Here is an 18356-nt window from a genome sequence, read left to right on the forward strand (position 1 = left end):
GGGGTCTATTCAGTGCATCCCAGCGGGGAGAAGAAGGAGAGGAAGAGTTTCCCAGGTGCTGCTCTGATGTCTGAACACTTCTTTTAATCACCCCCCAATTTGCTGATCTATTTCAGGTTGGCTCTGGTGGTATATTTGATCATAGGAAGGAAGGCTCGGGTTGGAAGGGATCCAGCACCCTGCAGCAGGCAGGGCTGCCAACCACTACGTCAGGGACTAGATCAGGTGAAGCTTCTATTCCTCAGGCAAGCAAAAAAGCAACAAAACTAAACAAGCTGTTCCACTCTAAGCTCCCAGTCTGCCCATGAGCTTGTTGAAGCTCGGCTGTGCAGAACTAGTGGTGATCTTTTGTCCTGAGCATTGCATATGAGGCAGCTGTGTTCCTCTCTATAGGAAGGGTCACACTATGGTGAGCAGGCCTGGGCTCAGTGCAAGCTGTGCACCTGGAAGATGGAGGTCTCTGTGGGTAAGGTCTTCTGCTGTGCAGTCTGTTAGCTCACGCAGCATTACTCTGCTCACAGACTCGATACTGCACACACGTGCCTTTCCCAACACGTGCCCTGGTGTGGTTCATTGGAATAGTTTTACATTGAGAGATCTTGAAGTTTGTGTGCATTGGATTACCATGTGCGTTTAGAATGTCAAACTACCTTTTAAGGGGTTTTTACAGTTAATCACTGCTCTGTATGTGTGTAAGTGGTTCCAGTTGTGTGCAACAATGACTTGCTCCAAACTCTGGCTGTGGAACTGCTTGGGGATCATCTGTTTCTGTGCAGTTCCTGATAGTGCTAATCCCTGGGCGCTGGGTTGCCAGGAGGGGGAAGAGGCTGCTGGGCGATGGGTTTGATGTTGCAGCAATAGTTTGTTCTTCTTTGTTTTATGCACAGCTTCTACTAATGGGTTATTAACGAGGCAACAAAGAGGTGATAAAATGCTCTTTCTTCCTGCTTGCTTCTTGGTTTCCTAAATTCCTGGTTAGGTCTGTGTTGCAAATCCAAGTGCAAGGCAAGAGACTGGAGCTGACCCTGAGCACTGAGGTGTTGCAGTTCATTCCAAAAGCAGAAAGAATTGTCAGAGCAACTCCAGGATGGGATCCTATTGAGCATTCACTGCTAGTATCCATCCTTCTCCCATCCTTCCAATTGCAAGAGCCCATTTTCCATTCCTTCTTCTTTTCTCCTTCCAGAGCAGCAAGGCAGAACAGAGCCTTGTTTTGGGTAGATCTCAACATAGTGGTCAGCAGAGCTCTTGAATTGAGTGTGAAAGCCCATGAATGTGCACATGGGATGACTGTCAGGGAGGCTCAGCTGATGTGTTCTCCCAAGTAGATGCCGCAGGTGGATCTGAGCCATGTCAAATGTTATTTCTTGCCATCAAAATAACTACTGGTGTGCAACTCTAGAGCTCCCGATCCCCGTCACTTTCATTTCAGTTGGTTCTGGGAGAGTTAATCATCACAGCTTGGAAGAAAGCCGGAGGGGTTGGGAACGGACAAATAAATAAATAAAGCACTTCCTTTTCAGTTCTGGATGTGAAAGGAGTCACAGAATGCTCACGGGATTCTCCCCTATCCTTGAAAAAGCCTCTTTTCCTCTCTCAAACGTTTTCTCTCCAGGTGTTGGCCAACACGATGCCTACATTCCTAGCTCTGAGTGCTGCCAGCGAGCTGCAAAACAACTTTTACACCCATTTATTTCTGTGCTACCAGCTGAACCAGGCTGGGAGCTGACTTATCTGGAGGCCCAGAAGCAGCTCCTGGCTTTTTGGCTCTTGAGTAGGAGCCAAATAAACAGATTAACTATAAACCGAGAGCGGATTTCTTTTTTTCTACAGTAGAGAAGTGCTGCAGCAGGGTAATTTGGTCAGCCCTGCTCATTCAGAGGCTGTTTTTTATTGCAGGACTTTCCAGGAAGAGCTTTTTGGCTTCCATCCTTTTAAGTAGGGAAGGCTCTTTTGGTTTGTTTTTGTACCGCTGTCATTGGGCAAAGGTTTTCCTGCAGATGTCAGCCACGGAGCTGCGTGATTCATGGATGGGGGGTGCTCACATCTACTGAAAGTAATGCGGTTGTTGCCCAGGAATCAGTCCCTGGCTGCCTTTGGGTAGCTGTCCCATCTTGCTTTAAGGATCTTCTGTAGTGTTTCTTTTGAGGAAGGCAGGTTTTGTTTCTGGCAGATGTGGGAGTGCTGAGCTGTGCTCTGAACAAGCGGATCAGCTGTGCTCTGTGCAGAGATCCTCCATCAATGGAAGTAGTTCTGTATCACTGCCATGTTCTTGTAAGGTGAACTGTGCCAGGTGAGCAGATCTGCCTTCCTCACCCCAGCCCTTAATACAGCACTATCTGAGGAGGGAGATGATGAGAAGGAGCCCTCACACCACTGCTGTTTTCTCACCCTTACCATTCCCCATCCCCACGCTGCTTCCCTCGCTCTCAGAGCCGTCAGTGATGCTGTAGGTAATGTGACCAGTGCTGATCTTTTAATTGCCAGCTGTTCCATTTTGATCAGAGGACATCTGGATATGGCTGTAATAAAGCACAGCCCTGCGTGCTTCTGTGGGGGTTGAGCTGGGAGAAACTGTAAGGAGAAGGGGCAGCCCACGTGAGCCAGCTCTGCATCCTCACCTTAGCGTGGCCCTATTTAAGATGCCTGTTGGATCAGCTTTGGATGCAACGGCATAAATCAGTGCTGTGTCTTTGGGGATGCTCCTATGTTAGTATTTAATTTACAAAGGTAGGCATTATGGGCAGTTCCATGAAATGCTTTTCTTGATTCCATCTCGCATTGGGACGGTGCTCTTGCTGCCCTCCCCTCCCATCTTCATTCAGCAAGGAGGGCCCTTGGTGTACCTTACTACGATGAGTTCACTTCTCCTAAAGCTGTTGGTGGCACCACGAATACCCCCCTGGGAAGATGATGATCAGTAACCTGGAATGAAGCTGTCTAGAAAACCAGTTCTTAGATATCATCCACCTGCAGAGCAGAACTGGGACATGCTGAGTGATGTTTAATGGAATGTGGCTGTTCCTTCTTTTAGGAGCTTCCCTGCCTGCAGCATTTCGCATCTCCAGTGATGGAGTTACGTTATTTGTTTTGTCTTCAGTAGATGGAAATTCAGGTCTGCGGGCCATAAGGGAGAAACAGCAGCACTTCCAAGCACTGGATCTGCTGCAGATCTGTTCTGAAGAGTCGTAGCTAATGGACATGGAGTGCTCAGGAAGCTCAGCGTAGCGAAGCTGTACCCGAGCATCCATTATTGCTGTGAAGAAGGGAAGTTTCCTTTTGATTAATACATGCAGTGGGTGTATTAAGGAGTAACAATGACAAACCAGAATATACTAAATATTTTATGAACTGTATGAGCACAGAGCTCTGAGCAGCACCACAGAAGCTTTTCCCTTGCGTTCGATAACCAGCTATCCAGAAACTTAATAAATGAACGTCTCTATGAAGTGGTTTTGGAAAGGAGCCTGTTCTTGCTTTGGTCTCTTTAATGAAAATAACTCTTCCTAGCTTTGTGTTCTTTCCATCTGTTGAAAAGAGAGGCCTGCTTCATCCCATTTATCCCCCCCAAATATCAGCACTCCACCAGTATCTGTGCTGCTGGTTGCTGCTGTTCCCATATCAGCGCTGCAGGAGGATGCTGAAACACCAACAGAGCTGCTGCCAGGAGCCAGCCCAGAAAGCGTGCAGCTGGGAAAGGGAGGGTGGGGGGATGAGTTTCTGTGCTCCATAAAGGGAGGAACAATCGCAGCACTGCAAAGGTCACAGGATATCGTAATGATGTTTGGATGGAAACTTTAGCTTGCAATGAATGAAAATGTGCTTGTGTGTTTTCCCCCTGGAGCAGAGCGTCTGAAAGATCTGGATACTTCTTGTTCTGTTTCGTTTCTATTTGTGTTGTGTTTTTTTTTTTTATTTGTTTTACCTCTTATTTTTTTTGTGGCTCTTCCATGAGTTGTGCTGTAGGAAGGAGAAGCAGAGGGCAGGCAGCACGCAGCTGCTGGCAGAGGCTTAGCTGTGTGTTGCTTTAATCAAAGCTGGGGCATTAGTAGTTTGTGGTTAATCAGAGGGTTCCCTGCTTTAAATCAAATTATCTCTTCTTTTCCCCTCCCTACATCCATCAGAATGAACCTAATAGCTGTAAGGAGCTTGGTGCATCCCTCTGCTGCTGAAGTGCCTTTCATCTCTTTCTCTCTCTCTCCAGAAGACGTGTCTCTAAGTGCCCTGGGGGCAGGTGGGGCTGAGCCTCGCATGTAAACCAAGGGAAGAAATCCCAGAGTTGGGCTGGGTGGAAAATCCCTATCAGGTTGGATTCGTCTTTTATGTGCTGAAAGCAGTGAGCAATGAATGGGTGGCTGGGTCTGAGGGAGCACCCATGGCAGGAGCATCACAGTGCCATGGTCCTCGAGGGAGGAAGGCTCTTTTGGTATCATGGCAAGGAGCTGGTGGTCAGCAAACCCAGCCCAAGGAGCGTGCAAGGCTGCTGTGCTTTCCTGCTGCTGTGGGTTCCTCCAAGAGCAGCATCTGTAAGTGGCAGAGCTCTGTAATGAGTACTTGCTGCAAGCTGGTGGAGCAGCTGTAATTTTCTCCATACTCTGTTGCCTTTTCCAGCTCCCCAGCACCATCCCCGTGGTTTTCTGATTAGGATTCATGCAAATAGTTCCTCGTGGCACACCCTCCTCCAAAGCCAGAGGAGAAAGACTGGCTGCTGTGGTTGGGATGAAAGCTCTGCTGGTTTGCTGTTACCTTCAGTTAGGGATTCTGGATCTTGTGATAGGTTTACAGTCGTGCTTGCTGAGTTATTTATATGTTGACTATTTAAGCACATCTATCAATTCTGAAAGAGTGATGCTTCTCCTTTCAAGGAGATTGCTTTGAGATGCCATGTGGAAATGTGCAGGTGGGGGATGAAAGATGAAAGCTGTATGTATCTGCAGAAAAAGAGTCCATTCACTTCTGTGTTTTCAGTATTAGTGCAGCTAAATATAGTGGTTGCAATGTTGCTTCTTGTCACTGTGCTGCTTGGGGTGCCGGGCAGCACCTTTCACATCTGAGATCCAGAGGAGCAGTGCTGTGTTCAGAGCAGATCGAGAGGAGGTGGGGAAATTAAAGGGCAGCCAATTACTTGACCTGACCTTAAATCTCAGCAGGGTCGTCGTGTTATGGGATTCCATTCCAGATCTGGAAACGCATTGAGAGAACGTTGTGGATTATTTTTTCCTTCTCTTGGTCTGGCAGTGCAGCCTGTATGGTTGGAGATGTGCAGGAATACCCTGAGCAACAGCTGCTGCTTCTCTGCTCTCTTCATCCAGCAAGGAACAATCAGAAGCAATTCCACAAGCAAGGCACCGTGCAGTGCTGGGTTGGATTGGCACGTAGCTGAAGTGCAGGCAGACAGCACTCAGAGCCCTTCTCTTCACTCCTTTTGCTCCTCTTTTCTTTTTGTCCACCCTGCCTTTGGGAATTGGACTGGGAATGAGTGGGAAAGAGATGCTCCATTGGAATTTCAGAATGCAAATAAACAGGTTTGCTATTTTTAAATGCCAGTCGTTTTGGTTTTGGCTTTTTTTTTTATGGTTCTTTCAAAGTTGTTCTTGCTCCAGTGGGAATGAGTCTGAATGAATGTTTCCTTGCTGGGTTATTTTTAGGAGTTAAGGGCTTACACGATCCTCAGTGCTGGCAGAGATGCTGGATTGACGGTCCTGAATGTCAGATGTGCTTTAAAACCTTTAAACTGCCAAAAAGATGGGTGAGTTGAGAACGTGGACAGAGATGCTCACCCACTGCCTCTTGCACAGTGGGCACTTCCCTGCAGCTGTTGAGTGCTCAGTGCTGCAGCACACCCTGCAGCCCTTCCCTGCTGAGCCATCCCAAGGCTTTCTCATCTTCCTATCAGCTGGGGCTGGAACAGACACAGCTACAAAGCAATCGTTCACATCCAAGGAAGGGGAAAAGTGCATGGAGAGCTAAGAGGAATGCACTTGGCTGTGTCAGTAAGGGTGGGCTGACAGTTGGGATCCTGGCTCCGTGGTGATGTCATTTCCTACATGCCTTAGCATGGTTTGAGGTTAGGCTGTTCACACTGACGTGTTTCTATGGAGTGGATATTCTCTGCATAGTGGTGCTGGTGGGGATGTCTGTTATTACTGATGGCAAATGGTTAACGGCATGGTTAGGCTAAGTAAAGGAATAGTGCAGACTGCATTTCTTTCACTACCTAAGTTAGTATTTTTATGCTCCTTCGCTTCCCCATGTGGCTGTTTTGGGTTTAAATTCGAGCTCTTTTGCTCTGCCACGTGCACCAGCCAGCAATGGAGGTAATATTTACTCTATGGAAGAAATTCAGTGTACAGTCTCTCTTCCCACCCAGGTTCTGTATGTGTCATGGATGTTCCAAAACTGGACACTGCGGTGACAGCTGTGCAGGAGCAGAGTTGTGACCACGGCTTCCATGCAAGTCTGACTCCATGCTGTGTAATTAGCAGGCAGCCTTTGGGGCTGCAGTGATGCTGCAGGCTGTGCTAGCTTTGACTTCCCGTATGGAGCTGACATTCAAAGGGAAACTTGCTCGTTTGACACTTTAAATAGCTCTCAGATGGAAACGTGGATAGTGAGCGCACAATGCAGCGGCTGCTGGGCTGTGTGGGCTCTGTGGTTCTATTATTAGCTGACAATAGCCGGAATGAGAAGCCATAGAGCTGTGTGGCCTCTGAACTGTTTGTCATCCTGGAACCAGAGGTCCTTTCTTGTACTTCTTGGAGACCTCTTGCTCGTTTTCTTTGCTGGATGGTAGAAGGGAAAGTGGCTTTGGAAGCTGATGTGCAAATTCTGCTTCCTTGGGGTAACGCTTCTGACTGTAGAGCAGACAGTACACATCTTCCCCATGGAGTGCTTGGAAGGTGACAGTCTGCAGAGATGAGACAGCTAGGAACTCTGAGTACATCTGTCTCCGTTCCTACTTGATCAGTGTTTGCAAAAGGAGGCTCAGACCTGCAAACAGGAGGTTGTGACCAGCTGCTGCATTGCTGGGGTGGGGGGCTGAGCGGCCACAGAGAGTGCTTAAATGTTTATATAGCAATATAAATCTTATTGCAAGCTGTAGATGGACAGCTGCATGGTGTTCTTCACTGTGTGCTGCTGGAGTGCCTTTCCCCCTTCACCTTCCCAAGCATTAGCAGAACAACCAGCAGCAGTGCCAATGGAGCAGAGTGCTTCCTGGTGTGCTTTCACAGTCAGATTTGGTGTATGATGGATGTGTTGAACATTGCTGCATCCTTCTGGGTGAGCTGAAGTGATGCATCTGGCACCTGAGAACCGATCCAGACCCACCCTCAGCACCAAATGCCATTCTGGTATTTGAATATAGTTTTAATAGCTCTTTTTCTTTGTTTAGAGTAAATCTTGGTCTGGTTTTCCACCCGTTCTGTGCCCTGTCTTCTTTGTTTTGGTGTGCAGCCTGTATGGCTCATGAGGGTTGGTCATTAAACCCCAAGGGCTGATGCAGTGGTGGCTGATTGCAGCTGGAGGTCGGACCGCGTCACACCAGGAGGGGAGTTGATGAAGCTTCTGAAAAGAGGGAAGCGAAACCTTTTGAGGAAAGAATCTTCTGTTCGTTCCATTTTTAAATCAGTTGTGAAATCCAGGAAAGCGCGGCGTTAAACTCGAAACAGCAGCGTGTGGCACAGCAGAAAATTAGTGCTTGGGGTGAAGTGTTGCGTGAGCAGCAGAGCGCATCTGCCCTGTTGTGCTGCTGCTGTCCCCAGGCACTGCTGTCTTTTTTTTCCTCATCTGAGTTTAAGGAAGGCTGTTTGTATTGCTTGGGCACTGCTGTTGCATGGTGTTGTTTCAGTTCAGGCCTGCTGTGTGAGGATGCACGGTAGAGCTGCTGTGTCACTGAGTGACAATGGAGTTTTTCAGGTCAGGCAGGGTGGAATGCTGGGATTTGTCCATCTGTCTGCAGGCTGCATTTGAAGGATGTCAAGTCAATCAGTCAATAGTTCCTGAGCTGTGTTTAGAAGGAGATGATGAGCTGGACATGCAAAGCAGGAATGCAGAACCTCCTCACAATGGCACTTCTGCAGTTGCAGTGATGTTGAGTTCAGGAGGTTACAGTTTGCTGACTGCTCTTGCTGAAGACCATCCGTGCTCATTTGCTGTATATCCATTCCCTTCAGGCAAACCAGCTGACTTGCATCCGTATTCTTAAAAACCTTGATTTTATTCCTTCTTTTAATTACAGCCTCCTCTGCAGATGTTGCAGTGCCATAAAAATGAAATGTAGGAGCAAATGCGAAGCAGTCACGGTTTGTTCTGAGTTGGATGCAGCAACTGGGGAGCAGTGGGAAGTTCTGCTGACTTCAGCTGAGCATCCTTTGGCAAAAGGCACAAGCAAATGTGAAATGAACTGGGAATGGCTCTTTGTTCCTGCATCGGTGGATGCCCCATCCCTGCAGGCATTCAAGGCCAGGTTGGATGTGGCTCTGAGCAGCCTGGGCTGCTGGTTACAAACCAAAAGGCCCACAGTGCTCATCCAGTTCCAACCCCCTTGCTATGTGCAGGGTTACCAACCAGCAGCCCAGTGCTGAGCACCGCATGGCATTGCAGGGATGCTTCATCCTCATCATCCAAAAGTGATTTTCTGCTTATTGTCGTCTTCTTTTTGGTTTGTTTTTGAAAGGAAGATGGTGAGATGTCTCAAAGGAACAGGAATGTGCACTGAAATGGAGCATGCCAGGCCTCTGAAATAGCTGGCACTTAATCACCTTCCGGCTATTTCCAGTATTTCAGTGCTGGCCTGTTTGTTTGGTTTTTATTGGGTGTGTGTTTTTTTTAAGTTCCCTGGTAAACAAACCAACATAAACATTCCTTTTAACGAGGCCTGGCAGAAGAGCTGAAGGCGAAGGCTCAGCTCCTGCCTCCCATGTTGACTTTGGCTTCTGCTCTATGGGGCTTTTTCAGCAGCTCATCTTGGCAGATCGCTGCCGCTTCAAATAGAAGGGTAAATAAGTCACACCCAGGATCGCAGTCCCAACATTGAATGGGTTACGTGTGCTTTGGTTTCCTCCTGCCCAAATGGTTTTAATAAGCCTTCGTGTATTTTTTTGCATGCATTTTCTGGGGATGGAATCGTTTCCATAGCATTGCATTAAGCAGGTGAATAATTGAGTGCACTTGCTTGTTGGGCTGCAGGTATAGGGCTGTGGTTAATGGTGATGGTCAGCAGTTGGACTTGGTCATCTCAGTGGCCTTTTCCAACCTTTATGACTCTACACTGGGCTATCTAGGCTTCCAAAAGCAGTGTTCTTGCCTCCCGTCTGCCCCAATCCCACCTGGCTGATGATGGAAAAGGGCCCATGGGATTTCTCAAGAGCAGAAGGACATCACCGGGCAGCTTTTTGCTGCTGGTGAATGCATTCTTGCATCCGGGTGCTGCTGTTTGATGCTGTGAGTGGTGCTGGGATCTGGATGAGCACCTGGCTTATCCACCTCGCTCAGCCTACAGTTGCTTCAGAGATACACCAGAAACATGTTGTGGGTTTTGCTTTCTTGCATTCCGCTACTAATTGTGTTTCTCTGTGATCATCTTAATGAATAGCTGCAATCTGTCTGCTCTGTTGCATTCGTGTGTCTTTGGAAAACCCTTATTTTTTTGGCAATAGGGCTTTCTGCAGAGGGACAGCTGGGGCAGCTTCTTAGATGAACCTTTGTATTTAAGTCCTGCACAAGTTTACAGCCGTACATAATAGTAGGTAGAACCTTATTCATGTTCCGGAGAAGGACGATGTGAGTTTTGGTGCCAGCTTTGTGATGAAGGCGTATGGAAAGCCGGCATCTCCTTGTTCCTCCTGCCCTGTTCTGAGCTGTGCTGATGAATGGGTGTTGCTACAGCTGACAAAGAACTGATAGAAAAACGATGATTCACATAATTCGTGCTCTGCAGGCTCTGTCAAATCCTCATTTTGCATCTTTACAAGAGGTGCTGTGGATCAAAATGCATGGCAGTCCTTCACGTACACTGCTGAATATTTATGGCTCTGATGGAACTTTTTCCCTCTCCTGTGATTGCATTGGGGACGCCTCCTTGTGCTGCCTTTGCTTTCAATTGAGCATTCCTGGGCTAAACTTATGAATGTGCACAAGGACTGAGCAACAGAGAGATGGGAGTAACATTTCTGCATCTCCTTCCTTGGTGGTTTGCAATTAGGTCTGTATCTTCTGCTTATTAGCCACGCTAAAGCTGGGTTAGGAACAGTGCTCCCGTTTAATTCCTAGTGTAAACAGTTCAGATGGATGTGCCATAAGGTATTGTGGCATTTCAAGGGTGTGTGTGTGACTTGGATTGGGTGCAGTGGGCCCCATAATGGCTCCTGTGCGCAGGGACTGGGAGGTGATCAGCTGGGAAGCGGCCCTGTCCTTGTGCCCACGGCCACCTCGGGTCACCACGTGGGCCTTTTTGATCTCACTGCACTCATCTGCCACGATGCTCATTATTCACCTCTCCTGGAATGCTCATGGTTAATTAATGGCTCCCCAGAGCTCCCCAAAGCATGCATAGGGCTGGCTGGGAGGCGGGCTGGCGCTGCCACTGGGCTGTGCTTGACTCACAGCGTTGAGTTGTCCGTCTGTCCCTCCTTCTGTCCATCCACCCTGCTCTGTGCAGGCTGTGGCTCCCTCGGATGCTCACCATGGTGCTGTCTCCCAGGCCATGGGGCTGCTGGCCCAACATGTCTCCAGGCACTGCACCACTCCGGCGCACAGGTGGGTGCGGGTCTGATGCCACTGCATGCTGGTTGATGAGCTGGACTTCATCCCCTTTGCTTTCCTATCTGTAGGTTCTTTAGGGTATCAAGAGATAAGAGAGGCTGGTGGCACTGAAAGCCATCGCTGTGCTCCCACTGGGTGTTGGCTCTGTGCTGGAAGGGGCTGTTATGGAGCTTGAAGCTCTTGCATGTCCCTTTCTGTTCCTCTTCATTTATTTCTTGATCATTTATGCATGTTAATCTGTTAGCTACCAAAGAGGAGAGGGAGGGGAAGGAATCCTGAGGTGAAATTAAATGAGACGCCGGCATTAATCATTCTGTTTGTATCTCTAAATATATGACATAATTCACCCAAGGATTTTCCTTTTATTGCGGAGATTAAAACATAACTCATTAATTGCCACTCGTGTTCCAGCAATTTTATTGCCTTGACAAATGCACCTGGCTTTGCTTTGCGTGGTGTGCCCTATGTAAGTGTCACATAAACCGGGGAGGATTGTTGCAGAGCATTCTGCCCACAGCTGTACAGTGCTGTAGGGGTGGGCAGTGATGCTTGGGCAGCCCCTGTGTGCTGCTTTACCTTTATAGCCACCAAATATCCACAGAGCTCTGCCATGTGGGCTTTGGTAGCTTTGTAATCGGAGCAAATGAGCTGCAAGTGTAATTAGTTGTAAAAGTGGGAGCATTTGGAATGGAAATCGCTTGTTCCTCTTTGATACTCAACCCCTGGAGGTGGGCGTATGAAAGGATGGGGTAGGGCTGTGCATGGTAGGGATGGAGAGTCTCTCTTAACTTTGCTTTTGAGCAGTTATATAGAGAATATCATTGGTCATCTGAGCAAAATACAGCTCACCAGGACACGCTGGCTTCATTTTGGACCAAACAGGTCCATTGCAGAGTGATGTCCAACAGCCCTCATGCACACAGTCCCGACTGCATTCCCAAATAGCAAGTCTGGGTGCTTTGCCAAAGAAGTGGCAGCATCTGAACTCTGCTTTTGTCTTCCAGACCAGTTTTGCTGTTCTCCTCCTGCTGGATTTCCATTCTAGCATAAATAGATGTTTCTGTTGAAAGCAAGTGCCAGCCTCTCCCTTTTACACAGGAATTTAACTTGCTTTGTGCAGCCTGAAACACGGCCGTGCAACATTCTTCATTTAAATGGCTTTCTGTTTTGAAACTCAGAGCCGTGAGTCCCTGGTTCCCCTCCCTCCTCTCCCCACGCCCAGCCCTCTCATTGCTTGCAAATGAATTCAATGAGTTTCCCACACCTTCTGATGGATCTGGTGAGTTCTCACAGCCCATGGGGAAGCTCAGGGTGGGTGCTGCTCACCCAGCTGTGCGCTATAGAGATGCTTAGAGCTGTGCATTGTGGCAGCCCATGCCCAGGGATGGTGCAGTTCCTTCTCTCTTTGTGCAGCCCGGATTTGATGATGGCTTCTGAACTGCGAGTTGTTCAAATAACTGGGCTGTCTCTGGGCTTTGAAACCATCGGCCAGTGTTAATTATTTCCAGTGTCACTCTGCCCTGCCTGTGCTTATTGCAAGTGCAGCTCGTACAGCAGCGGATGTGCTTATGGAGCAGATGAAAGGAAGGAAGCCGTGCTTTGCAGGGATGCTGTGGGACAGTCTGTGCCCCTGGGAGCCCCTGCCCCCCAGCCACGTCTTTGGTGAATATCCCACGGCTCTGATGTGATTTATTCCACTTCCTGCAGACAGCTGAGCAGAACAGAATTTCATTGTGGCTCTGATAGGTCGGTGTGAACTGCTGATAAAGAAATCTGTCGCTGTGAAAGCATTCGCTGAGCTGCTTTCTTTAAGACATCTCAAGCAGTGTGCTGCTGTTTGGTTGTCCAGGCGACTCATCCCATACATTAACAGCATCCACCAAGTCTTTGGCCATCCCTGCAGCTCTGGATTTGTCACTGTGCATGAGAGCAAGCTGTTCAAAGAGCCGTTAGGAAGCTGCTTGGAGAACATGTCGTTTCGAGCTGCTCCATAGCAGTCTGTGGGTGCTCAGGGCTGGAGGCTGCAGAGGGTTTGTCAGCAGGAGTCAAGTTCTGAGCACTGGGAATGCAAAGTGATGTCTCTGCGTTGGGTTTGCTTATGCTAATGGTCCCTGTGTCAATGTGATTTAGTTCTTGCATCCTAGAAATCCACGCTGCAGACTAGTGGTGTGGTTCTACTGCTTGTCTGTAAGACTTCCTATGGCATTCAGATAGCATAAGCAGGTTTTATCTGCAGGTATGGAGAACAAATACATGGGTTTACTCGTTCAGTGGGGCTTTAGCTGAAGAACACTTAAAAGCATCCAAGCTGTGAGTGGGACAGCATGCAGGTGGGTTGAGCGTGGGCAGTATGAGCTGCATGGGTCCTTGGGTTGACATTGTTATGTCTAGGACAGCAACCCGAGTAATTAGTGATGCAAATAAGTTAGGATGGAGGTATGCAAAGGAGAGATGAGTGTTCTCAGTAGTTCTCAGGGACCCAAAGCCTGCCTTGCTTTTTGCTTGCAGGCACGTCTCCTAACCTCTTCTTTGACTTCACTGCTGCAGTGTTTCCTGCGCTCGTCTCATACCTCCAAACATCACCACAATCTGTATTAACTAGAATTTCAGTGTCTGATGCCTGTAACTGTTCTACATGCGTGTGACAAGAGCCCATCTGCAGCTATAACGTGCCTTACCCAATGTCAGTAATACTCCAGTGAGTCATGAAGATCCCGTTGTAAAGGGAAGTTTACCATTTTCCAAGGCAGGCAGTTTTTAATGGGACTGTGAGCCTGAACCTCCCTCCTGGCTCTGGCCCTGAGCTAAAGCTGCATGTCCTCCTCTTGGAATTTCCACTTCAAAGTGCAGTTCTTGGATTACCATGGGATGTGTCTGTAGTGCTCAGTGCTGGCAAAGGGTTTTGCTCCATTCAATCCTCCCTGCTGCTGGATGGGAGCTCGGAGGCTTAGCAGTCACTGGTGTCCTGGGAGCATTCTGTGTGCAGGGACGGTGTTGTGCACAGCAGAAAGCAAAGCTCAGCTTATACAGCACAAAGTTTTCTCCTGGATATGGGCTGATGCAGCTGCATTGTGGAACCGCTGCTTAAGGGCCTGTGTTTAATTCAGGGGCAATTAGCTAATGATAAATGCAGGATCACTTGTGCCTATCAGTACTTCATATGCTGTAGGGTTTCTCATGGAGGGGGTGTAAATGGGGAGGATGACAAATGTGGTTGAAATGTGGAAGGTAGAAGATCTTTCTTTCTGTGAATATAGCAAGATGTGCTTGCTGGGTGCATACAGGGAACATTGGAAAGCAAATTGCAGAGAGGATTAAAAAAGCCAAACAACTGTCTGGGATTTTACAATGCCCTGTGACTGAGGTGACTTTATGATCTGATGATGGAAGTAAGTAAACAGTTTGTTTTAAAGGCATGGAAAGCTCTTTCCTTTTGCTGCTAGGGGTGTTTGGATTGCGGCATGTGAGTTTCAAATGCCACAGTACAGGGCAGGGGGTTCACTGGGCTGTAAGCCTGGTTCTCCCTGACCTGCAGCACTGTGCTCTGTGCCACAGCTGTGAGTGGACACCTCAGGTTGCCTGCAAGCTGTAGTGAAGGAGGTAGAGGGCTTTAGGGTGTTCTGATGTGGCCATAGACCTAATAACTTGTGTCAATTAAAGATGCAACAGCAGTGGATTCAAAGACAGCAGGCACAGGGAGCTGCTGTGATGGGGGACCTGCACTGTGCTCAGTGCCAGCATGAAAAACCCATCCTCTGCTTGTGCGGGGGAACAAGCGGATGCTTCATTCTCTAGGAAGCCCAGTAAGCTTCAGGAAATTCCTGCCTTGATGTTATGGTGTGGCAAAATATGGGGAGGTGATGTTGCAAGATGAGCAAAGGCTCCATCAGCTGCATTTGAATGGAGGATTGTTCCCATGCACCCCATCAGCCGCTGCTGCCCTCCCAAACAGCATCTTTGTTGATAACAGAGAGTGCTGTTATCAATAAAGGGGGGGGGGGTTGGGGAATAGGGAACTTGAGGGGGGGGATTTTAGGGTCAGGATGGGGCTCTGAATGGGGAGGAGGAGCAGCAGTGTGTGCTGTGCGAATGCAGCCTGGAGGGACACACATGCTGCAGTGGTTCTGATTAAAGAAGTATGTGGACAACTCGGGCTCATGTATTTGCTTGTAGCTGTGTTTCCTGATGAAAAGACAGAAGTTTCCTGTTCTCTGAGATCCTCTCCCCGGGGTGAAGTTGGCACTGACCAGCTTTGCCCGTGGGTTTGTTCCTCTGCTGTCACTTTGCTGCCATGTGTTCTTTCTATGCACTCTCAGAAGTGGTCCGTGCTAATTGCAGTGCTGAGAGAGGTCATCTTTGAGCTAGAACAACCCACATTCTTGCAGATCACTTTTTGGCAAGCCTGACGAGGAGCTTTGTTTGTATACACGTGTTTTGGGTTTTTGTGTCCATAAAATGAAGATGCGTGCTTTCTTTGCTAAGCAGCCCCTGACCCTCTGAAACTGCTTGTTCCTGCAGATGTGAGCACAGCTCAAGGCAGCAGATAGGCAAGGCAGAGAGGGGTGCTCATGGGATGGGGCTCGCTTGGCTCTGCAGGGACTGAAAGGGCATTAGAAAGTTGAGTTTGGAAAATGATACTTCCCCATCTTTGGTTGTGGTGACCGAGTTGTGTGGACAGAAGCAAATCTGTGTGTTGGGAGGGCCTGAGGGCTCCACTTCCCAATTGTGTTTCTTATTGAGCTCAGGTTGGAACAGCACATCTCTGATCTTTGGACGGAGCACAGCAACTGTCCGGTTGCAGCAGGCAGCTCTGATGTTTGAGTGCTCAAAGTGCCTATTTTGTTAGTTTCATGCTGAGTTTATTGCCTTCTGAAAGTAAGCCCTCCCGGCTGCAGCACTGAATGTTTCCATGCTTTTGGGCTGATGCATTTCTATGTTCTGTTGCCCTGTTGGACTGTGGGGAAATGGTCTCACCCAGTCCCTGGGTCTCCATAATGTCCTGGTGGGAAGCTGCCATGTTTGTGACACATTCTGCAAGCAGTGGCTAAAATACAGTGTAAATACAGAAGCTGTCTTCAGGAATAACTACATGCAATAATCATATTAACACTTGTCTGTGTTACTTCTTTATGGCCCTTGAGTCACAGTGCATTTTTAGGCAGTGATTTCTGAATGCCAGAAGTGCACTTGGAGCTTTGCAGCCTCTGTGCTCCCAGCAGTGCAGCTCTGCCCATGGGATGGTGCACTGCAGCCTGCCCTGTTCCTGCTGCATCCTGGGGGGCAATGCAGTCATTTCCTGCCTGAGCACCGAGTTAATCATAACGGAGCTTTGCTGACATATTGTTCATGAGGGAGCGTGTTTAGACCGTATTTTACCAGGCAGTTTTGATGGTGTTTAATGGGATTTTGTTTAATCTCGAATGCTTTTTGTTTGTTACAGAGATCCGTGCCCAGTTGGTAGAGCAGCTGAAATGCCTTGACCAGCAGTGTGAGCTCCGGGTCCAATTGCTTCAGGACTTGCAGGATTTCTTCCGCAAGAAGGCAGAGATTGAGATGGATTACTCGAGGAATTTGGAGAAGTTGGCTGAGAGATTCCTGGCTAAAACTAGGAGCACCAAAGACCAGCAATTCAAGTAGAGTATTTGCCTTTTTATTTTTGCCCTTTTTGTTTCCTTCTTCTCAATGTGGTTGTGAGTGTAGGAATGCAAGAAGTGAGCGAATACAGTGGATGTTGTGGTCAGCATGGCTGTGAATGTCAGTGTTTCCAAACTCCATGATGGACACAGAACCCGTTTCATGTTTCTGCGTAGCCTTCTTGCTGGGTTCATTTCAGCATCTCCTTCTAAGTCATACATTGTCCACAAGGAATGGAATGGTAAAAAAAATTGGCACAATCTGAAAAGGAGGCATTTCATTGGTAAGGTGGGCAAGGTTCTATACCATGTTTGGTTCAGAGGACTGGGATTTCCTTCAGTCTCAGTGACAGCAGTTGCCTTACCTGCTTGAAATGCTGTGTGCAGGTAGGTCTGGCCATCCAGCTCTGGCTGCTCCCACTCATCTCCTTGGGTTGGATGAGCATTGAGCAGCGGATGTGGTTCTGTGGCACTGAGTGTGAGCGAGCAGCCCTGGCCATGAGTCACTGAGCTCCACTCTGTTCCCTGGCAGCATCCTGCACTGCCTCCACCCCAGCTTCTGGTCTGGGACCTCATCTCTATGTTGTTGTTGCTGTGTTGGGGGGGGTGGGGGAGATCAACTTTCCCTTCCAGCTACAGCCCTTCTTGCAAAAAGCACTCAGTAGGCACCATTTCAGCTTCTGTTCTGCACAGTTTTGTCATCTGTTTAGTTCTCATTTAAGACAGACCTTTGCTGCCTGGAGAGTGTGACTCTTAAGTGCTGCAGCCATTTGAGAAGTGAAGTTATTCTGCATACCTATAGAAAGTAATGGTCTAAAGCATATGTGTTTCCTCACTCACTCTTTGAGCTGTTTGTCCTCAAATCCCTTAACTATTGCATGGCCTGAACTGGGCAGGTGAATTTATCAGCACAAAGCTTTCACCTGATTTGCTGAACTGCATATCTGTGCTGTTCTGTCATGTCCAGGCCAGCACCCCAATGCTCTGAGCACTGTGCTCACATTGCTGTGCTGACGTGGCTCACTCTATTCCCTTTGCTTACGTGAGCAGCAGATGGCTCCTAGCAGGAGAGCATCTTGCTTTGGGAACGTCTTGCCTTGTGAGCTTGAGTCTCAACTGACCAATATGCTCATTTGGGTAAGAGCTGGGATGAGGGGAAAATCCTATCTTTATAAAAACCCATTGTCATAAGGCTGATTGGATGCAGACTGTGTTGGTCAGTGCAGTGCGTCCTGCTGAGCTCTTGCTGTTGCTCATTTGGTCCCTGCCTTCTGCTGGCCCCAGCATTCAGGAATACATCCAGACACCCCGGGGATCAGTAAGGAAGCAATTCCATTTGTAACTCCCCATCCCAAATGCTGCTGTGTTTGAGCAGCGAGAAGTGACTCGGCTGATCATCTTTTCAGTAGGCGCTGAAGCTGTAATCTAATCTGGAACCCCCTAAAAGGCAGTTTGATCAAAGCCAACCATCACATCTCTCCACCTACAGAGCCTGGGATTATATGGCTTTGAGATGTGCATGGGCTGCTGGCTCCTCTGTAATTGCGTGGCTGTGACCCTATAAATATCCCATAATAGCATGTTCTTTCTATTACGTGACAATTACATCGGAAGGTACCATATCATTCAGGGACTGCTTACCATGTCACTTGCAGATTTTAGATCTCATAACACGCTGTCAAGGAGGAAACTTGTCAGGCAGGAACCCTGTAATTTACATGTGCTTTCATACTTGAGAGCTATCGTGTAATTGCTGAGCTGCTCCAAAGGGGTTCATTTCATGGAGAGCTGTCAAGGGCAGGAGGCTTCAGCCTGACCCTCAAACCTGGGCTCTGTGGCATCCTCTACCACATATATGGTAGAAACACACTTCAAGGAGAGAGCAGTGAGGTGCAGCTTGTAATAAGTGCATGGAGTGGGTTTTGTGCTTTGTAGCTGTGCCACATCACAGTGGCTGTG

At 48.3% G+C, this 18356-nt stretch overlaps 1 protein-coding gene across 4 annotated transcripts in view; it reads left to right on the plus strand.

Annotated features, from left to right (window-relative positions):
* The window catches only part of SRGAP2 (SLIT-ROBO Rho GTPase activating protein 2), a 77901-nt gene that overhangs the window by 4265 nt on the left and 55280 nt on the right, over positions 1-18356 (plus strand). For all 4 annotated transcript variants that reach the window (XM_072355757.1, XM_072355762.1, XM_072355759.1 and 1 more), the window contains one exon: positions 16205-16397. In XM_072355757.1, coding sequence (XP_072211858.1) covers positions 16205-16397 — 193 coding nt within the window. The remainder of the gene's footprint in view (positions 1-16204; positions 16398-18356) is intronic.

Source organism: Excalfactoria chinensis, chromosome 23 (genome assembly GCF_039878825.1).
Source record: "Excalfactoria chinensis isolate bCotChi1 chromosome 23, bCotChi1.hap2, whole genome shotgun sequence".
In the NCBI taxonomy this organism is placed as follows: Eukaryota; Metazoa; Chordata; class Aves; order Galliformes; family Phasianidae; genus Excalfactoria; species Excalfactoria chinensis.